This window comes from Caretta caretta, chromosome 21 (assembly GCF_965140235.1).
Source record: "Caretta caretta isolate rCarCar2 chromosome 21, rCarCar1.hap1, whole genome shotgun sequence".
NCBI lineage: Eukaryota > Metazoa > Chordata > Testudines > Cheloniidae > Caretta > Caretta caretta.
In genome coordinates, this window is record NC_134226.1 from 1,959,730 (window position 1) to 1,976,817 (window position 17,088).

Here is a 17,088-nt window from a genome sequence, read left to right on the forward strand (position 1 = left end):
ATAGATTCCTGGTACTAAGGGGCATGAAGGCACCTCTTAGATTTGCATGGGTGACTCCTTTCCTGTTGCTATGAAGACATCTGTCCTGATACTGACAGTTTTCCTATCTACTCAAGCCAAGACTTACTTTAGCTAATGCAAAGTGTTATGGGATACTAAGCATAAGTGTACAGGATTATAACAAAGGTACAGGGCAATCTGGGCTATATAACTGCTACATTAATACTTCAAATGCTTAGAATGTGTATTGCAAGTGGTATTATCAGCATAATATATGGATGCTAGCCAGCATATATTAACTTCCTATAGAAAACGAAACCAGCTTCCCAAATTATTTCACACTCCAGTCACTTTTTAATTTGCCCTGACCACTGCTCTAACACTGTCCTTCTCTGTGGTAAGATCGGTACCTCCCAAGGCTAGTCTGCATTTCCTGTGCTGCCCTACTTTTGCAGGAATATATCTTGTCTTCCCCCTCACTGTGATAGATAGTGAACTGATAATGGCTCTGTGAATGTTAAAGCTTAGAAGAGGAAGTGGATACTAGCCAGGTTGGAGGCCCAAAATAGTTAATTTGAAAAAATCCACATAACAGTATTTTAAAAAATAAATGACAGTGCATGATTGTGTTTGTACAGTACGTTCCTTGCAAAATCCCATGGTTCTACAATAACTGAACAGCATGCGCAACCCCTGCACTTTCCAGGAGCAAGACTTTCAATGCTGCCAATAACTCAGCACTGCTGACCAACCCCACAATAAACCTGTGTGACTGATCTGTAGTTGGCAAGGAAGCTGCCTTCTATTTTCAGCTTTCAAAGGGTTATCTATGCTTTTAATTCACTGCTTATAAATATCTTAAGGCAAAGCCCTTCAAAAGCATCTTTTGATTGACTGTCTTGACACCTTTCAGGAGCCTGAATTTCTGAAAATGCTGAGCACCCACCCTCTAAAAATCTGCTCTGTTCAAGATGTTGCCGGTTGGGAATCTCAAAAATCAAGGCACCTGGAATTGTTAATCGCTCTTGAAAATATTGCCTTTTATTATTTTAAATGGGTGGTGGTCTTGATCCTTGTTGAATCTCTCAGGTAACCTCCTTGCCCCCATTCTAACGCCCTTAAACAACTTCTGAGTTTCACGTGAGTGTTGCATCTATTTCTGATCCATCACTGATGGGGAATTCTTCTGTGTGTTAGGGGAAGCCAAGAAGGGCGACAGTTGGACAGCTCCAGGGACCTGCTTCTTCCTAAAGACTCTAGAGTAAAATGCTGTTGTATTCTTTACTAAGTGCTGATGTCTTGTGTTCTCTGCAGATCTTTGAAACCCAGCTTAATCACCACCAACTTCACTCAAGATGCCGCCAGCAATTGGAGGCCCTCAGGGATACACCCCACCAGAAGGAGGATGGGGATGGGCTGTGGTCATCGGAGCCTTCATCTCCATTGGCTTCTCCTATGCATTTCCCAAATCCATTACTGTGTTTTTCAAAGAGATTGAGGTCATCTTCGATGCATCTAGCAGCAAAGTCTCCTGGATCTCCTCCATCATGCTGGCTGTTATGTACGCAGGAGGTAAGCAAGCAGACGAGAGACAACAGGGAGGTGATTTAATGGTCTCCTATTGTATTGCCTTTCTCCAAAACACGAATAGGGACTGACTGTTTCCCATTTGGGTGAAATTTTCTAAACTGGTTTGTTTGGAAAAGTTTGGCGTAAACTTTATTTAATGCCCAAAGTGTGAAAATGAGGTTAATCTGTCCTGCTCCTCTGCAAAGCTATAAGTAAAATCTTTCCAAGGAATTAGGACTTGCGTAATTCTGCACTTGCCCTTGTTAGAATGTACCTGTGACATTTTGTCTGCTTCTAACATCTTCTGGAAGGCTGGCATACGAAGCTATGGTGAATGCAGGAGTCCCTACAGAGAGTCGTCATAGATGAAAGAAATTACAGCTTGCAGAGCTGATTCTATACCCAGCAAATCAATAGAAGTATGCACTGTGGTGTGGCCAAAGGTAAAGTGATAGATCTAGGAACAAAGAATGCAGACGAGGATTTGGGGGTCATGGTGGATAATATTGGAACATCAGCTCCCAGAGCACCACTCTGGCCGAAAGCGCTAATGTGATCCTGGGATGTATAAATGGGAATCTTGAGTAGGAGTAGGGAGGTTATTTTACCTCTTTCTTTGGCACCAGTGTGACCCCCTACAGGAATAGTCTGTCCAGGTCTGATGTTCACTGTATAAGAAGGATGTTTAACTGGACAGGGTTCAGAGAAAGGGCATGAGAATGATTAAAAGACTGGAAAACCTGCCTTACAGTGATAGACTCAAGGAGCTCAATCTATTTAACTTAACAAAGAGAGGGTTAAGGATTGACTTGCTCAGTCGGTAAGTACCTACGTGAGGAACAGATATTTGATAATGGTCTCTTCAGTCTAGCAGACAAAGGTATGGCGGGAAGCCAAAGCTAGGCAAATTCAGATTGGTGATAAGGCTCAAATGTTTAATAATTAGGATAGTTAACCATTGGAACAATTTACCAAGGGGCTGTAATCTACTGACAACTTTTAAATCAAGACTGGATATTTTTCTAAGAGAGGCTCTAGTTCAAACAAGAATTTGGGGAGGTTCTATGTCCTGTGCTCTATAGGAGGTCAGACTCGACTATCAGTGTTCCCTTTTGGACTGATCTGTGAATTTGTTCCAGCTGAGGATCTGGCCCGAACACTAACAACACAGCTGCTCTTCCTTTATTTTCTTTCTTTTCAGTGTGTTTCTCACTTGTAGTGCTGAGAAATCTGACCTGGTCAGAGCGAGTCCTGGTCCTGGGCTAACTTTAGCAAGGGCATTTTGCAAACCTAGCCAAAAGGATTGTCTCAAACTCCCCTTTTAACAGCAGAAAGATGGCAGCAGGGACCAAAAGTATAGGAAAACAATTGGACAAGGCAAACAGCAACTTTTTTTTTTTTTAAAATGCTGGTGAAGCCCCCCTCTGCCACATCTTGGGGGTTTGGACTGATGGGGGCAAGACTCCAGACCACCTCCAATCTTACATTACTTTCCTTAAATAGGTAACTTCTGATTACATGGGGAAGGTGGGTTCTTACCACCGTCCTCACTTCCTCAGTATTCTGTAGCAGCCTGTGAATGTGCGTGGTAAACTACGTGGCTAAAAGAAGCTCCCACTGTGACAGCCATAGTGTCCACCCTTGAGGCAGCTCTGAGTATTGGTGATTGTCGTGCTGCCGCTGTCCCAAACTGGCAAACCGCCTGACGCATATTTGCATTTGTGCATCAAAAGCAGCTACCGGCAGGAGCTGGGCATGAGGCTTTTCCATGGGGGAACAGTCCCTGCTTTGTCCTAGCTCAGCAAGTGAGGCAGCCGGCACATTTCCCTGCCTCCATGTTATAACAAGCTTGTAAACTGTAACTGACTTTGTGGGACCTGATCTAGGCCATTCCCTGTCCGTCTCTAGTGGTCCTGTGAACGTGTTCTCCTGAACGCTCTTGGGAGCCTGTATGCAGAAGGATCAGTAATGGCTAACAGGGACATGGCAAGACGGAACCAGTCACCTGCTCTTGGAATGAGAAACACTTATTAATCTTTTTCTAAAGTGATTTGCCTCCCTCTCTCAGTTGCCAGGTATTAGGGGAGCTCCTTCACAATGACAGCTGCAGAAGTCTTAAAATCCCAACAGCTCACTCGTGCCTGGTCCTGCAAACTGGTTTGTTGATGTGTACGTGACCTAAGTGCTGTTTTGTGCTATGGCCCAAGTTTGAAACTATCTAGAATTTTCCAGAGCAGGAATGCTCCTCTGTAATAGCTTTGGTGTTTCACTTAGGGGTGGCACAAGTACACACAAGGACTGCATTACTGCTTTCAGGCTTTCCACAGCTTTTTACAGTATGGGCCAAGAGCTTGTAAAGAGATAATTAAGTAAATAATAAACTGTGTTGCCTAGAGTTAAGCGTTAGTCACCAGATGTGACATCAGTCCCACCCTCTTTCCCCAAGTAACTCTTTTCTTGTAACCTTAGGATGTCTGACTAACTCTCATTCCAGGAAGCAGGGGTGCTTTGCATACAATATCTGCTTCTGAATATATCTTTGGAGGAAGTTCTGTGTGTGTGTGATGTTTGCAAAGGCAGCTCCTCATCCTCCTGCCACCCCCACCCCAGACAGACTGTACTATTGCTCTGCATGCTTTTTCACAAATCTGCAGAGAGAATACTAAACTCTGCTTGGCTGAGCCTTTGTTGAGCAGCCACAATGCATGGTCTGTTACTCCCAGACTCATTTGGATCCTGAAAAGCACATTCTTGAAGGAACTCAGTTTTCTTCATGGTGTCGAAAGGATGCTTTATTCTGGTGAAAGCTGCCAGATTGACCAAGTGACATGGACTTGGTCTAGCTCTCCCCAGAATAAGAGGCGAATGGGCAGCAGCAAAGCAAGGCCTAATTCTGAACTCTTGCTAGTTTGACACTGTTGTGACTCATCTGAAGTTAATGGTCTACTGTATCTGTACTGTATGGTGTACTGTATCATGCACTACTGTATCTGATCACTGTTTACTTTGGATTAGGGTTTCTTGTAATGAAGCATTATCTTAATGGTCAGAGGATAATTGGGCCTATGCTGGGGAGGGCACTTGAGTTCAGGTGCTGGTTTGTAGTTGTTGCTTTTGATTTTGGTACAAGTGAGTTAAAGGGACACAAGTTAATAATTTGAAATGACCTTGTCTCAGTTACTCCTAAAATTAGGAAAAAACAGATTTTAATTTTGCTTCTTGCTGTCTTTTCTCCACACTGAAAATAGACTAGTCAGTATTTTGTTAAGTTTGTGGCCAGTTTCAAAGGTGTATGTGCTACAGTGCTACCACAATCTTTGAGCTTTTGTTTAATCAAAACCAAAGATCCCCTTCCCCATTGTGAGGATACTTAAGCACTGCCAAGTGTCTCATCCAGAACAGAGCACTTTGGATCTGGCTCTTGCCCTGAGCAGTTTTGGGTTTTTTATGAAGCCTAAATTTTGGGCCCAACTTGATATGAACGTTGCTTTTTGCCACAGTAAGAGCTAATGTCATGAAGCCAAGCTTAACATACTGCTCCCTGACAATATATTAGCAGGCCTTCAGTCCTACTATTCCCTGGTATGTTGCAGTGCTGTCCTTAGGATCTGCTCCAGGAACATCAGGGAGTGGTTTCATGTTCAATGTGCAAATCTTTCAAACTTTGCTAAACTCCTGGTGTGTCTCTACACAGTGGGTGGGTGGGTGAGGGAGGGAGCGTCCCAGCCTCCAGATGCAGTGCTGCGGATGTGAAAAGGAAGAGTCAGTCCTTACGGATTTGCATGGGGCCTTGGCTCAGTTGCAGAGGTTCCTTACGGGAACTGTACAGCACTCTGTGCCTGCTGGGAAGTACCTGCACGGGCCCTGCGTGTGATGGAGGGCATAGGCCATTTGGAATACCGCTAGGATTTCTGAGTGCCTTGGCTCCAGGTAGGAAGCCAGGCTGCTGACACAGCCACTGGACTCTCTTCAAACATTTTCTAGGTTCTGCTCAACAAGAGGTGAAATAGTCAAACCACATCTGAGTAGCCAGGAATAACACGTTGACCTTGCTGTCTGTTAATAGTGAAACCAGATCTGTTAATGTTCAATGGGTGCTCATTCAGTTTATTTAATTACATTTTAGTGTCTGTAGAGCATGCACTACTGTATCTGATCACTGTTTACTTTGGATTAGGGTTTCTTGTAATGAAGCATTTTAAACTGTGGGTGCACACAGCAATCTGACTTCTCAAACATTGGAAGAGTAATTAAAATAACAAATGAACAAAAATCCCTCCCCTGCACATGAAATATTTCTGCTGGAGGGGCTTTGGAGCTGTGGCTACTCCCTGGTTGTGCATTCAGCACACAGCTAGTCTGTGCTAAACATCCTGTTGTTTTTGTTACCCATCTGTGCTCTACCACCCGATTCTGTGTTTCCTCCTCATATTACGCCTGAGCTGTAAGCCCTTTGGGGGCAGGGATGGTTCCTACATTTCAGAGTTCCTGGCATAGTAGGGCCCCGATCTGGCTGACTCCCTTAGGTTTTACCACAAGATAAACGATAGATCAAATTTTGGATGGTTGAAAACAGGATAGACCCACATAACCCAGTTTGGAAAACTGCAGTCTGATCTTCAGGACAGAAATATCCCTAAAGAGTGGACAGCATCACATGCAGCACAAATAAACACAAGCTCTCTTGTTTCCAAGTAGCTGTGGGAAAGTTTCTTTACAACTGCTCTGCATCCCCACTTCTCTGCCCGTCACTTCTTTTCCTGGATAGCTATAATGAAAGTTCATGTTACTATTTTCTTTGGGTATAAAGGGGGGGGGGGATTTTTCTTGTGCTGCCCTCCAAGCCAGAGGAGTAGAGTATGTACAAGTTTAAAAGGTTTCTCCTCGGACACACACGAGCACATTTCACACTGCTGTAGAGAAAGATAGTACTCTGCGCTAGTGCGACTAACTAGTGCAGGGGATGAGTCATGCTGATGTTTCAGAAGCTCTGCTGGTCTGGCGGAGGTGGTCACAGCTAGCATCACAGACTGAGTCAGATGTCAGTTGGTCGAAGGCTTTAAAGAGCAACTGATGACTCTTGAAAACTTGGGGAAAAAACAGTTAGTTTGGGGACCATCCTGCTTTTTCCTTTCCTAGATTGGTAACATGCATGCAGACAAGATCTCCATGTGACTGTGGCTTTTGATGTGTAGAATTCCAGTGGAAAATAAGGAGCAGGATCTAACAAAACCAATCATGGTATCACACTATGGTCTCTGGGGCACAGTGGTGGGATGGCTTGACTCAAACATTCAAGTTTCCATCGGGCTTCTGTGGCTGAAGCAAAGTGAAACTTTAAAACCACGAAAAAACCCAACATTGACTCAATTTAAACTCCAGTCTCACTTGAGCTCTGTTCTTCTTTCTGTTCTGACTCACTAAAGCATTTTACAAAATCCCTTCAAATCTCCCTGTTTCTGCCCCCACATGCACTTGATATTTTGGTACCAACAACATCTAAAAGTTACTAGAGAATCTTATCCAACATACAGGCTTTTGAAAATATCCGTTCTGTACATCATGACCCCCTCCTGAGGGGAAAAAAATGACCAGCTTGTTGCATGCAGCATATTCATGGGTGTTTGTGTGGTGGGTTGTTAGAGCCACGCCCAGAATAGCTAGAGTTTGCATTAGGGTTCAGAGAATAATAAAAATAACTAGCTCCTATATAGGGCTTTACATCATTAGCTCTCAGTGCTTTCCAAAGGAGGTCAGCATGGTACCATCACTGTTTTATAGATGGGGAACCTGAGGCAAAGGAAGGGGAAGTGACTCATCCGAGGTTACCCAGTTGGCCAGAGGCAGGAATAGATCCTAGGAGTTCTGAGTTCCAGCCTAGTGCCTTATCCATTAGGCCACACTGACTCCAAAGGGATGGGTGGGACCAGATCTTGTGTGTCAAAGCTATTGGGACAAATTAATCTGTGGTATAACACCACTGAATTCCCTGGAGTTACACCAGGGCCTAATCTGTCCCCTTGTGTCTCTATAAACTTGGGGAGGCAGAACTGTATCCATTCATATTTGTGAGGCTCTCTGCAACCCTACGGACTTAAAAACTTTCTCAAGCTCTGCAAAAAGCAGAGTAGACAGGCTCTTACGGGGAGCCAGTGCGATGTTCCACTGTGAACTGTTTCAGTCTGGATTCTAAACCGCCTGGAACATGGTGCTCTGGAGTGAGATGTCCGAGCACTTAACCCAACATGGCCTTATGTCATCCACCTTGCTCTCCTGCGCTTCTATACCACCCCCCTCCTCTTGACAGGAGAGCCATGGCTAATGCTCATCTTGATCACCCATGCCCAGCTTTCACGGACTCCTGAAGCTAAACCTCTGTGCACTCCTATTAGTGTCCATCTGCTTTGTAGTGCATGCATACCACCCAGAGATGTCTCCCCTTTGGTTAACTCTCTTTTGATCTCTTCTAGGTCCCATCAGCAGCATCCTGGTGAACAAGTATGGCAGTCGGCCAGTAATGATTGCTGGGGGCTGTCTGTCCGGGTGTGGCTTGATTGCAGCCTCTTTCTGTAACACTGTGGAAGAGCTCTACTTCTGTGTTGGGGTTGTGGGAGGTGAGCGGTCTTTTCATGACTCCTCATGTTTAGGGTTAGAATCGTAAAAGTTCATCTTAGCCTTGTCCTAAGTCAGTATATAAATTGCTATATATCTATACACGCTCTGAATCTGAAATCCTCCTCAGCGAAGGATGTGTGTATCAAAGGATGTGTGTTCTGGTACTTGGACATCCCCATCTTATCTCAAATCAGACTTATTTCACACTAGTAAACTTCATTATCTCTTGTATCCTGGAACTCCTTCAATTCTGGCTCTAAAAAACAAACCCCCAATAGTTTGCTCACTAGCAAAATTGGTACCTTCTTCCTATATCACTGAGAATCTGCAGTAACTGGCCAAATCCTGCCATTAGTTACTCCCTACATAACTTCTGAGATCAGTGCAAGTTAAATTTAGTATAACATGAGAAGAACTCAGCCCAGTACCCAATCCATTAATCCCATAATCTACAGATGTGTAGAGATCTCTCATTTTTAAACTCACATGTATGTATTCTCTTATTTTCCAGGTCTTGGGCTTGCATTTAACTTGAACCCAGCCTTGACCATGATTGGCAAGTACTTCTATAAGAAACGTCCATTGGCCAATGGATTAGCTATGGCAGGTAGCCCTGTATTCTTGTCTACACTGGCCCCCCTGAACCAGTTTTTCTTCAGTATATTTGGCTGGAGGGGGAGTTTTTTAATTCTTGGTGGCCTTTTGCTGAACTGCTGTGTAGCCGGATCTCTGATGCGACCTATAGGCCCCAAGCCAGATCAGCTGAAGAAAGAGGTCTCAAAAGAAGTATTGCAGGAAGCTGGGAAGTCCACTGTGAAAGCGGATGAAGGAGCTGGCGATGCCAGTATGGACCTTATTGCTGGAAAGACGAAGAAGCAGAAGCTCACAGTTTACCAGACTATTAACAAGTTCTTGGATTTGTCCCTGTTTACACACAGAGGCTTCTTGCTCTATCTGTCCGGCAATGTGATTATGTTCTTTGGACTGTTTACTCCCTTAGTCTTCCTCAGCAATTATGGCAAGAGTAAAGAGTTTGGTAATGAGTCGTCTGCCTTTCTGCTCTCCATTCTGGCCTTTGTAGACATGGTGGCTAGGCCTTCCATGGGACTGGTGGCAAACACGAAGTGGGTTAGACCGAGGATCCAATATTTCTTTGCTGTCTCTGTGGTGTATAATGGAGCGTGCCACCTCCTGGCACCCTTCTCCACCACCTATGCTGGGTTTTGCGTCTATGCTGGGTTCTTTGGATTTGCCTTTGGCTGGCTCAGCTCTGTCTTGTTTGAAACATTGATGGATTTGGTTGGGGCTCAGAGGTTCTCCAGTGCTGTCGGGTTGGTGACTATTGTGGAATGCTGCCCTGTGCTCCTGGGACCACCTCTCCTAGGTAGAGTATTTTTATGTATCTCCTGGGGTGCCTGTGTACTGTGAGAATACCAAGGTGGGGAGGGAACAACTGCTGCTCCTTCCCAAAGGGCACTTGCTGGGAAGGCTGAGAATTGAAGGCACAGAAGTGCAGAAAGGCATGAGTGTAGCCAGAACACACATGGGAGGGCTCTTCCCAACAGGAATGGCCAAGTGATTATAGACATACTAGAGTGTGTGTGGATTATATCCCAGTGCAGGGAGGGTCTTCCTGCAAGGAGAGCGTCCACACTCTTTTTCTATATGAAATTTCAGGGTCCAAGGAAAGTTTGAGTTTTTCCCCTAGAGCAAAGCAAACTTTGGCTTTTAACCTTGGGGAGATGTGACTAGAGGAAGCTACAGTGACAGCTTGGATACCCTGGTCAAAAAAGAATGTCACCTGAAAAACAGGTTTTCTAGAAATTCTGGGGGACTCCTAGACAGTTTTGGAAAATGGCTGGACTTTTTGGTCTACCCAAACCATACCTGAACAGCCTCTTCCTAGTGGGTTTGCTTTTAAAATTTAAGTGGACATTGATCAGAGCTTACTGCCATGTGCATTGCCATTTTACCAGCACTGCATTTGATCAACACTTAGGTCAAGCTTTAAAAAACCTGAGCTTTTAAGCAGAGATTGTTCTTGTGGCCAGGTGCATGTGCATGCACACACATTACGGGTTAGACATCTGGGGAGAGCTTATGCATGTTAGCTTAGAGTGATTCCTGCTGTATAATGGGAGATGGTCAGCCACATAATGCATTGTCCTCTCTGGTCCATCAGGTAAACTCAATGACATGTACGGTGACTACAAATACACATACTGGTCCTGTGGAATCATTTTGATCGTCTCTGGGATCTACCTGTTTGTGGGAATGGGCATCAACTACCGGCTGCTGGAGAAAGAACAAAAGGCAGAGGACAAGCTGAGAAACAAAGGGAGAGAGGAGGAAACCAATATTGATGAGGCCGAGAAACAAAAAGAGGCTGAGAAACAAAAAGAGGCAAACAATGATGTGGCTAATGTGCCGCAGAAAAACACAGAAGATGGCATAAAAGAGGAGGAGAGTCGTATGTGAGGGACTGATTTTAATCCTGGAGGATTGGAGGAAGTGCTGTTCCTCTAAAATAGTGTCTGGGGAAAATGCTGTGCTGGTAGTGAGCAGTCATCAGAAGTGTATAAACCAAGTGTTCATTTTTAAACAAAGCTCTCAGTTGTTTTTCCATCTGGATTCAACAGAGGTAACAGCTAAATGTGCCATATCCTCTTACGTGGGTGGGAAACTTTTTTATATTCTGGCTTTTTTAACAGTAACATGAATGTACTAATAGGTGCCTTAAAGTTTCCACCTCTAGACTACTCTGGAAGAGCCTTAATACCACTCTGTAAACCATGTTTTAGTTAAGTTTTTTGTGATCTGTTTAGGGTATGTCTTTTTTTAAAGCCACAAAAAAGGCTACTGGATATTTTGAGGCTCAACTGGCTTCAATGGGGAGTCTAAAATGAATACTGCTTCACATACTTCTTAACTGCCAGATTCTTAGTGGAAGTTGGGATATTTTTGAGGTGGGTTAGTGGGAGGGGTGGTCTTAAAATATGACAAAGTCCAAACTCCTTTGGATGACAGACACAACCTGGCTCTATTTGTAGGCTTTTCTAGCACCTCTTGAAAACATTTTTAGCTACTGTAGTTTTTTAAACCTCCCCCCTTTAGTTAAATTTTCATGGAACACTTGGGTTGGAATTGATGACTGAAATTAGTGGAAGGCTTTTTTTAAATAACTATCTTCACTCCACTCCTTTTGGGGTGGATCCTCATTTTATTGTGATCATCCCATTTTCATAAAGAACACTTGCTGATACAGGAAGGATTCAGGGTTAGATCATCCCACTTTTCCTAGGCAAAGAAATTTCCAAACTCTCTTTGTGATGCCTCTCTTCAAAGTAACACTATGAAACCAAATGGGTACAAATGCAGAAAGTTGAGTTGTTTAGTTAGGAACCTGCTTTAGTCAGAACTAAAGGAATTGATGCTGGTACATATCGGGTCTGTGCATCCATCTTTCCCATCCTATTACTGAGTTTGGCTTTGGAACTGGAAGTCTTCCACTGCTGCTTCATTTAGGAAATCAGCATCTCTACCAGTGTTGGCCAGTACTATGTCCCTTCCTCTTCCCTAGCCCTGACCCTGAGCTTCCTAAGAGGTGGCTTCTCTGTCCTGAAGCTTCCTTTAGATTGTGCACCCCTCCAGGAAAATAGAGTATTCTACTCTTCATGGAGCTCTGTTCCAAACAAGATGTTGCAAAGGCTTGCTGGTTTTCTAGGGTGGATGCAACTCACTTCAGTGGGAGTGGAGTTGGCTTTTAGCAAGAGGGTATCAGTTGTGTTACATATTCTCGGAGTCTGTCCTGTGTTCAGAGCATGACTGGCTCCCTTACTGGTATGGATGTGGTCTTGAGTACGTGGCATATTGTCCTGTGCTCTGAGGCCTATTATTTTGCACACTAAATGGGGCCAGATACAGTCAAATACTCTCATATGCCCATGAGGTAAAATAGCTAAAGCTGCGTAACTGCCCCCTCAAAAAACTCTACTTGCTCCTGTTTAAGTGAGAATTTAAAGCAATTTCTAACTGCTCAGATCAAAGACCCTTAAAGTGGGAAGGGGAGGATATCTTCTGTTTGTACATATTTATTTTTTTAGCACTGGTAAATATCACAACTTGCGTGAAGAGGGTTAAGCAGATGGCCTGTGACCCGTAGGCTCCTGGTGCTTGTGTTTTAGTGAATGTTAAACAGATATCCTGTAAGAGGCATAGGTTTTTGTTTTTTTTCTCTAATAAACTTTTGTATAATTCACCCATCAAATGTTGTTTTTTTTCTTTTCCTAGTCAAATATTTTAGTATGTTTCATAGCCACATTCTAGAGATGTACCAGTTGGTGTGTATTTGGTAGGTTTTTAAGGGGAGAAGCATGTGGGATGTTTGAAGTTACAGATTCTTCAGGTTGGCCTGTAAGAGGTGGTGATGTAATGCAGTTCACCTAATCCATGAGCACTTTCACAGAGAAGCATGTTGGGGATCATCTGAGCTGCATTTCTTGTGAGATTAAGTCAAAGCAGAACAAAAACAAAGACTTGTAGTTCTCTGTGTGTCTGGAGAGTACAACACACTCTGATGCAAATTCAGTTTACAATTGAGATCCAGAAAGCTCATTGGAAAGTAAAAACACTAAAGGAAGTGTTCCATTCCAGATACTGACTCTGTAGCTCCACTGAGGGCTGAGTGTGTTCACACACCTTAAAAAAAAAATAAAATTAAAAGTATTAAGAAGTCTCCTCAACTGCAGAAAGAGGTTTTTTCTATGTGGGTAGCTTGTAGCCCCAGATGGTCAGGGACTCCGCACACAGTGATGCCACTGCCTTACTTGGTTTTAGAGAGGAGTTTTTAGGGCTTGTCTACACTTACCAGTGCGCGGCCATCAATGCATCAGCAGTTGATTTAGCAGGTCTTGTGAAGACCTGCTAAATTGACCGCAGATCACTCTCCCATCAACTCCTGTACTCCACCAGATCGAGAAGAGTGGGGTCGACATAGTGCAGTGTGGACTCCGTGGTGAGTAGATCTAAGCTATGTTGACTTGAGTTACGCTATTCACGTAACTCAAATTGCGTAGCTTAGATCAACTTTTCCCTGTAGTGTAGACAAGTCCTTAGAAGCCGTTCATACTGTCTTGGCTTGTTAAAATATATAACTTAAGTTTTAAGAAAAAGCCTAAATATAAATTTCTTAACAAAAAACCTAAATGTTAAATCAGACAGCTGAAGGATAGGGTTTTTTTTATGAAACTAAACCTCATCTGGTTCCATAGTTCTATTAGCGTTTCCTCTCTCCATTGTCCTAGGTTTACCTGGTCAATTTCCATATTGAAGAAAGAAACTTTAAGCTATAACTTTGCTGAAGAACTGAGTTTGCACAACATAAGATGCCAGACAAACAGTAGTGATGGTAGTTCATACAGATCTAGGGCTAGTAGGAATAAAGTTGAAACTATTTTTTTTTGAGACTTTACATATGTACAACATACAGCAGGTGGCCTTTGCTCTGTCACTTGGCGCCCCAGACAGTATTACATAATGAACTGTGAAGTCCTCTGCCCTGTTTCCTTGGCTGCTGACTTAGTGAGTTGTTTTTGTTTGTTGTTTAATTTCAGTCTATTCTAAACCTACAAAAGGAACAGGTCAGGGTGTTTTCATACTCTAGAATAACGTTATAAACCCAATAGAGTATTTTGTATAAACAGATTTTCTTGTACTGTACTGAGCTGTGACCTTGTAAAACCAAGATATTGTATGTTTATAAATTTCTTATGTCTGTCATAGTTCACATTGCAATAAACTAACCTTAAAGAGCTGCAGGTGTGGTTGCTGTTCTCGTATATACGAGGAGACAAATTACCAGCTGCTACATATTCTTGCACTTGGTTTGTCCTTCCATTGACTGCACAATGGAGTCTTGCCAGGTAAATTGGAAACCCTAAAAATGTCACATCAGTGAGGTACCACATTGACCCCTGGAGACTAGGTTCTGTCCCCAGCTGGACAATCTTCCCCACCAATGAGTCTCAGCCATAACCTAGAGGGACTAGTTTTATGGGGCATTGCCTGCCAGGGACCATTCAGTCCCTTACGCTTTCCACAAGGTTGCCACTCACGGTGATGTGAACACCTAGAACTGGATCACTAAACAGGCATATAGTGACAACTCTTGGTTGCTGCCCCTGACTGGAGACTGGGGCTGGGCTTGCTGTGGTTTCAGTGCTTTTCTCTTGATTGTAGGAGCTGTGACATGGCTGCACTGTGCCCTTTTGCAGTCTCGGCCAAAGCAGTGTGTTTTCTGTATCTTTAATCTTACACAGTGCCATGAGTACTAGAGCCTCTTAGGCGTTGTCGTCTTTGCCAAAAAGCTTTTGGGGACTGAGGTGGTGGGTTTTAAACGGGATAATGCAGGTTAGCGACCCCGCTGTAGAATCCTAGTGGACAATAGGCACCATAGCTCTTCCCATGAGGTGACCCCACTGCTTGAGGTGGAGCTTGCCTAGGTTTACCTAGTGGTAAAACGACAGTGCCGTGCCTCCTAGGACTGCGTGGTGGGATAGCAAATGTGCACTGGTTAGCACAGTGAAAACCTACTTCTAGCTAGAAGGAGCCCATGATTTTTAAGGAGCTCTTGGCAGATGGGGGTGGAGAGCCTCTTACAGAAACTTACTGTCCAGACCTCAGGAAATTTAATATTTAGCTAACGATCGGGCTGTTGGACTTCCTTGTGGGATAAGGCCAGGCTGCTACCTCTGCTCCCATTTCCCAGCACTGGCTTCTGCTCCCTGCGTTCTCATTCTCCCAGGTGTTCTTCCACCGAGATGTCCGTAACCTAGTCAGTGAGTTGGGCCTAGTCAGGCAAAGCACCTGTGCACAATAGAAGTCCCTGTAAAGTCCATAGGGCTACTCCTGCTTAAGGGCTTTGCTGTATCCGGGCCTAAAACATTTTTAGCCTAGAAACTAGCTGAAGATGGAATCTGTGTAGATGCATGTAGACTCAAGATGCTGAGTCTATTTCACTTCACAAAGAGAAGGTTAAGAGGTGTCTCGATTAGTCTACAAGTATCTACACTGGGAACAAATATTTGATGATGGGCTCTTCAGTCTAGCAGAGAAAAGGATAACATGGTCCCAGGGCTGCAAGCTGAAGCTGGACAAATTCGGAGTGGAAATAAGGTGTAAATTTTTAACCAAGAGAGTAATTGACTATTGGAACAACTTTCCAAGTGTGGTGTGGATTCTCCATCTGACCATTTGAAAATGGAGATTGGCTGTTGCTCTGCGACAGGCCTATGCTCATGGTCCTAATCGGCGGCAATGAGCAGTGACTCGACCTGCAGTAAGCTGAAAAACAGCGATGGCACATTTCTGCAACATGCCAAGGAAAAGTCCTGCCACTGTCCTCTAGGCCCTTTGTTTGGAGGGGGTTGTATTTGGTTTAAGATTTCCCAGGACTTAATTTTTTTATAATAATAAACGAACTTCAGTTCCCTTGACTGCATGCCCGGGTTAAACCTGGGTGATGGGGGGTGGAAGAGGTAGAAGCCACGAAGGTCCCTAACAGTCAAATCTCTTCATGTGTCTCCACCTCTTCCACTTCCAGGCCCATGTGGCTGGGGACATGGCAGCGCTCTCCTGCCCGAGCGGGGAGCGGAGGCTTTCTGGAACCACTTGTTTTTAGGACTTGTGCAGTGAGGTATGCAGACGGGGGAGGTGTGAAATCGTCCACCATGTTGCTTCACTGTGACGGGCAGCCTTGCGCTTTCGCTTCGGCTAGGTCAGGAAGGTGCGATTCCTCCACGCAATAGAAATAGTGGTGCTGGACTAGCTCAGCTAGCCGCACGAGTACGTGCGCAGGGGGGCCAGCTGGGTGCGTATTCAGGGGCCTAGGCCGAGCTGCACTGCTATTTGTAGCATGCCAGCTGGAGCAGAGCTCGCGAGGGTGTGCCTGCCCGGGCTGGGGATCGCTCCTCCGAGCTCAAATGCAGAACAGAACCTCGGACTACTTTGCTCTTAGCAGAAACACCTGGATGGAATCAGAAATATGGTGCTGGAAGGGACCTTAAGAGGCTCCCAGCCCCCTGCACTGAGGCAGGACCAAGTAACTCTAGACCATCCCTGACAGCTGTTTGTGCAACCTGTTCTTAAACCCCTTCTGTGAGGGGGATTCCACAGCCTCCCTTGGAAGCCTGGTCCAGAGCTGAACTCCCCTGAGTTAGAAAGTGTTTTCCTAGTTAATAGCTAACCTACATCTCCCTTGCTGCAGGGTAAGCCCATTACTTGTCCTGTATTTACTGGGCATGGAGAACAATTGATCCCTGTCCTCTTCAAATATGTTAAGGACTGTTCTGAAGATTTATCAAGTCCCCCTGGAGTCTCCTTTTCCTAAGACTAAACATGCCCAGTTTTTACTCTCTCTTCACAGGTCAGGTTTTCTAACCCTTTGATCGTTGTTGTTGCTCTCCTGTGGACTCTCCAGTTTAGCCACTTTTCCTTAAATCTGGCACCTAGAACTGGACACAGGACCCCAGCTGGGGCCTCACCAGTGCCAAGTAGAGCAGGACAATTCCCCCCATGTCTTACATATGATGCTCCTGTTAATACACCCCAGATTATTAGCCTGTTTTGCACCTGCATCGCATTGCTGACTCTCATTCAATTTCTGATCCACTGTAACCACCACATCCTTTTCACAGTACTAACATCGTGGCAGTTATCCCCCATTGTGCAGTTGTGCGTTCGATTTTACCTGCTTAAGTGAAGTACTTTGCAGTTGTCTTTGAATGGCACCTTGTTGAATTCAGGCCAGTTTTCTGACTTGCCATTAATTTGTATGTTCATTTAATGCACTGGATTTTAACATAATCAGTATTATCCTATGCTTGAAGGGTCTGACAGTGGGGAGAA

At 44.4% G+C, this 17,088-nt stretch overlaps 1 protein-coding gene across 5 annotated transcripts in view; it reads left to right on the forward strand.

Moving 5' to 3' along the window:
• SLC16A1 (solute carrier family 16 member 1) overlaps positions 1–13,996 on the forward strand; it is a 32,247-nt gene extending 18,251 nt beyond the window's left edge. For all 5 annotated transcript variants that reach the window (XM_048826820.2, XM_048826818.2, XM_048826821.2 and 2 more), the window contains 4 exons: positions 1,315–1,572; positions 8,040–8,183; positions 8,696–9,568; positions 10,367–13,996. In XM_048826820.2, coding sequence (XP_048682777.1) covers positions 1,356–1,572; positions 8,040–8,183; positions 8,696–9,568; positions 10,367–10,662 — 1,530 coding nt within the window. In that variant the 5' untranslated portion in view covers positions 1,315–1,355 and the 3' untranslated portion in view covers positions 10,663–13,996. The remainder of the gene's footprint in view (positions 1–1,314; positions 1,573–8,039; positions 8,184–8,695; positions 9,569–10,366) is intronic.
• The last annotated feature ends 3,092 nt before the right edge of the window (positions 13,997–17,088 follow it).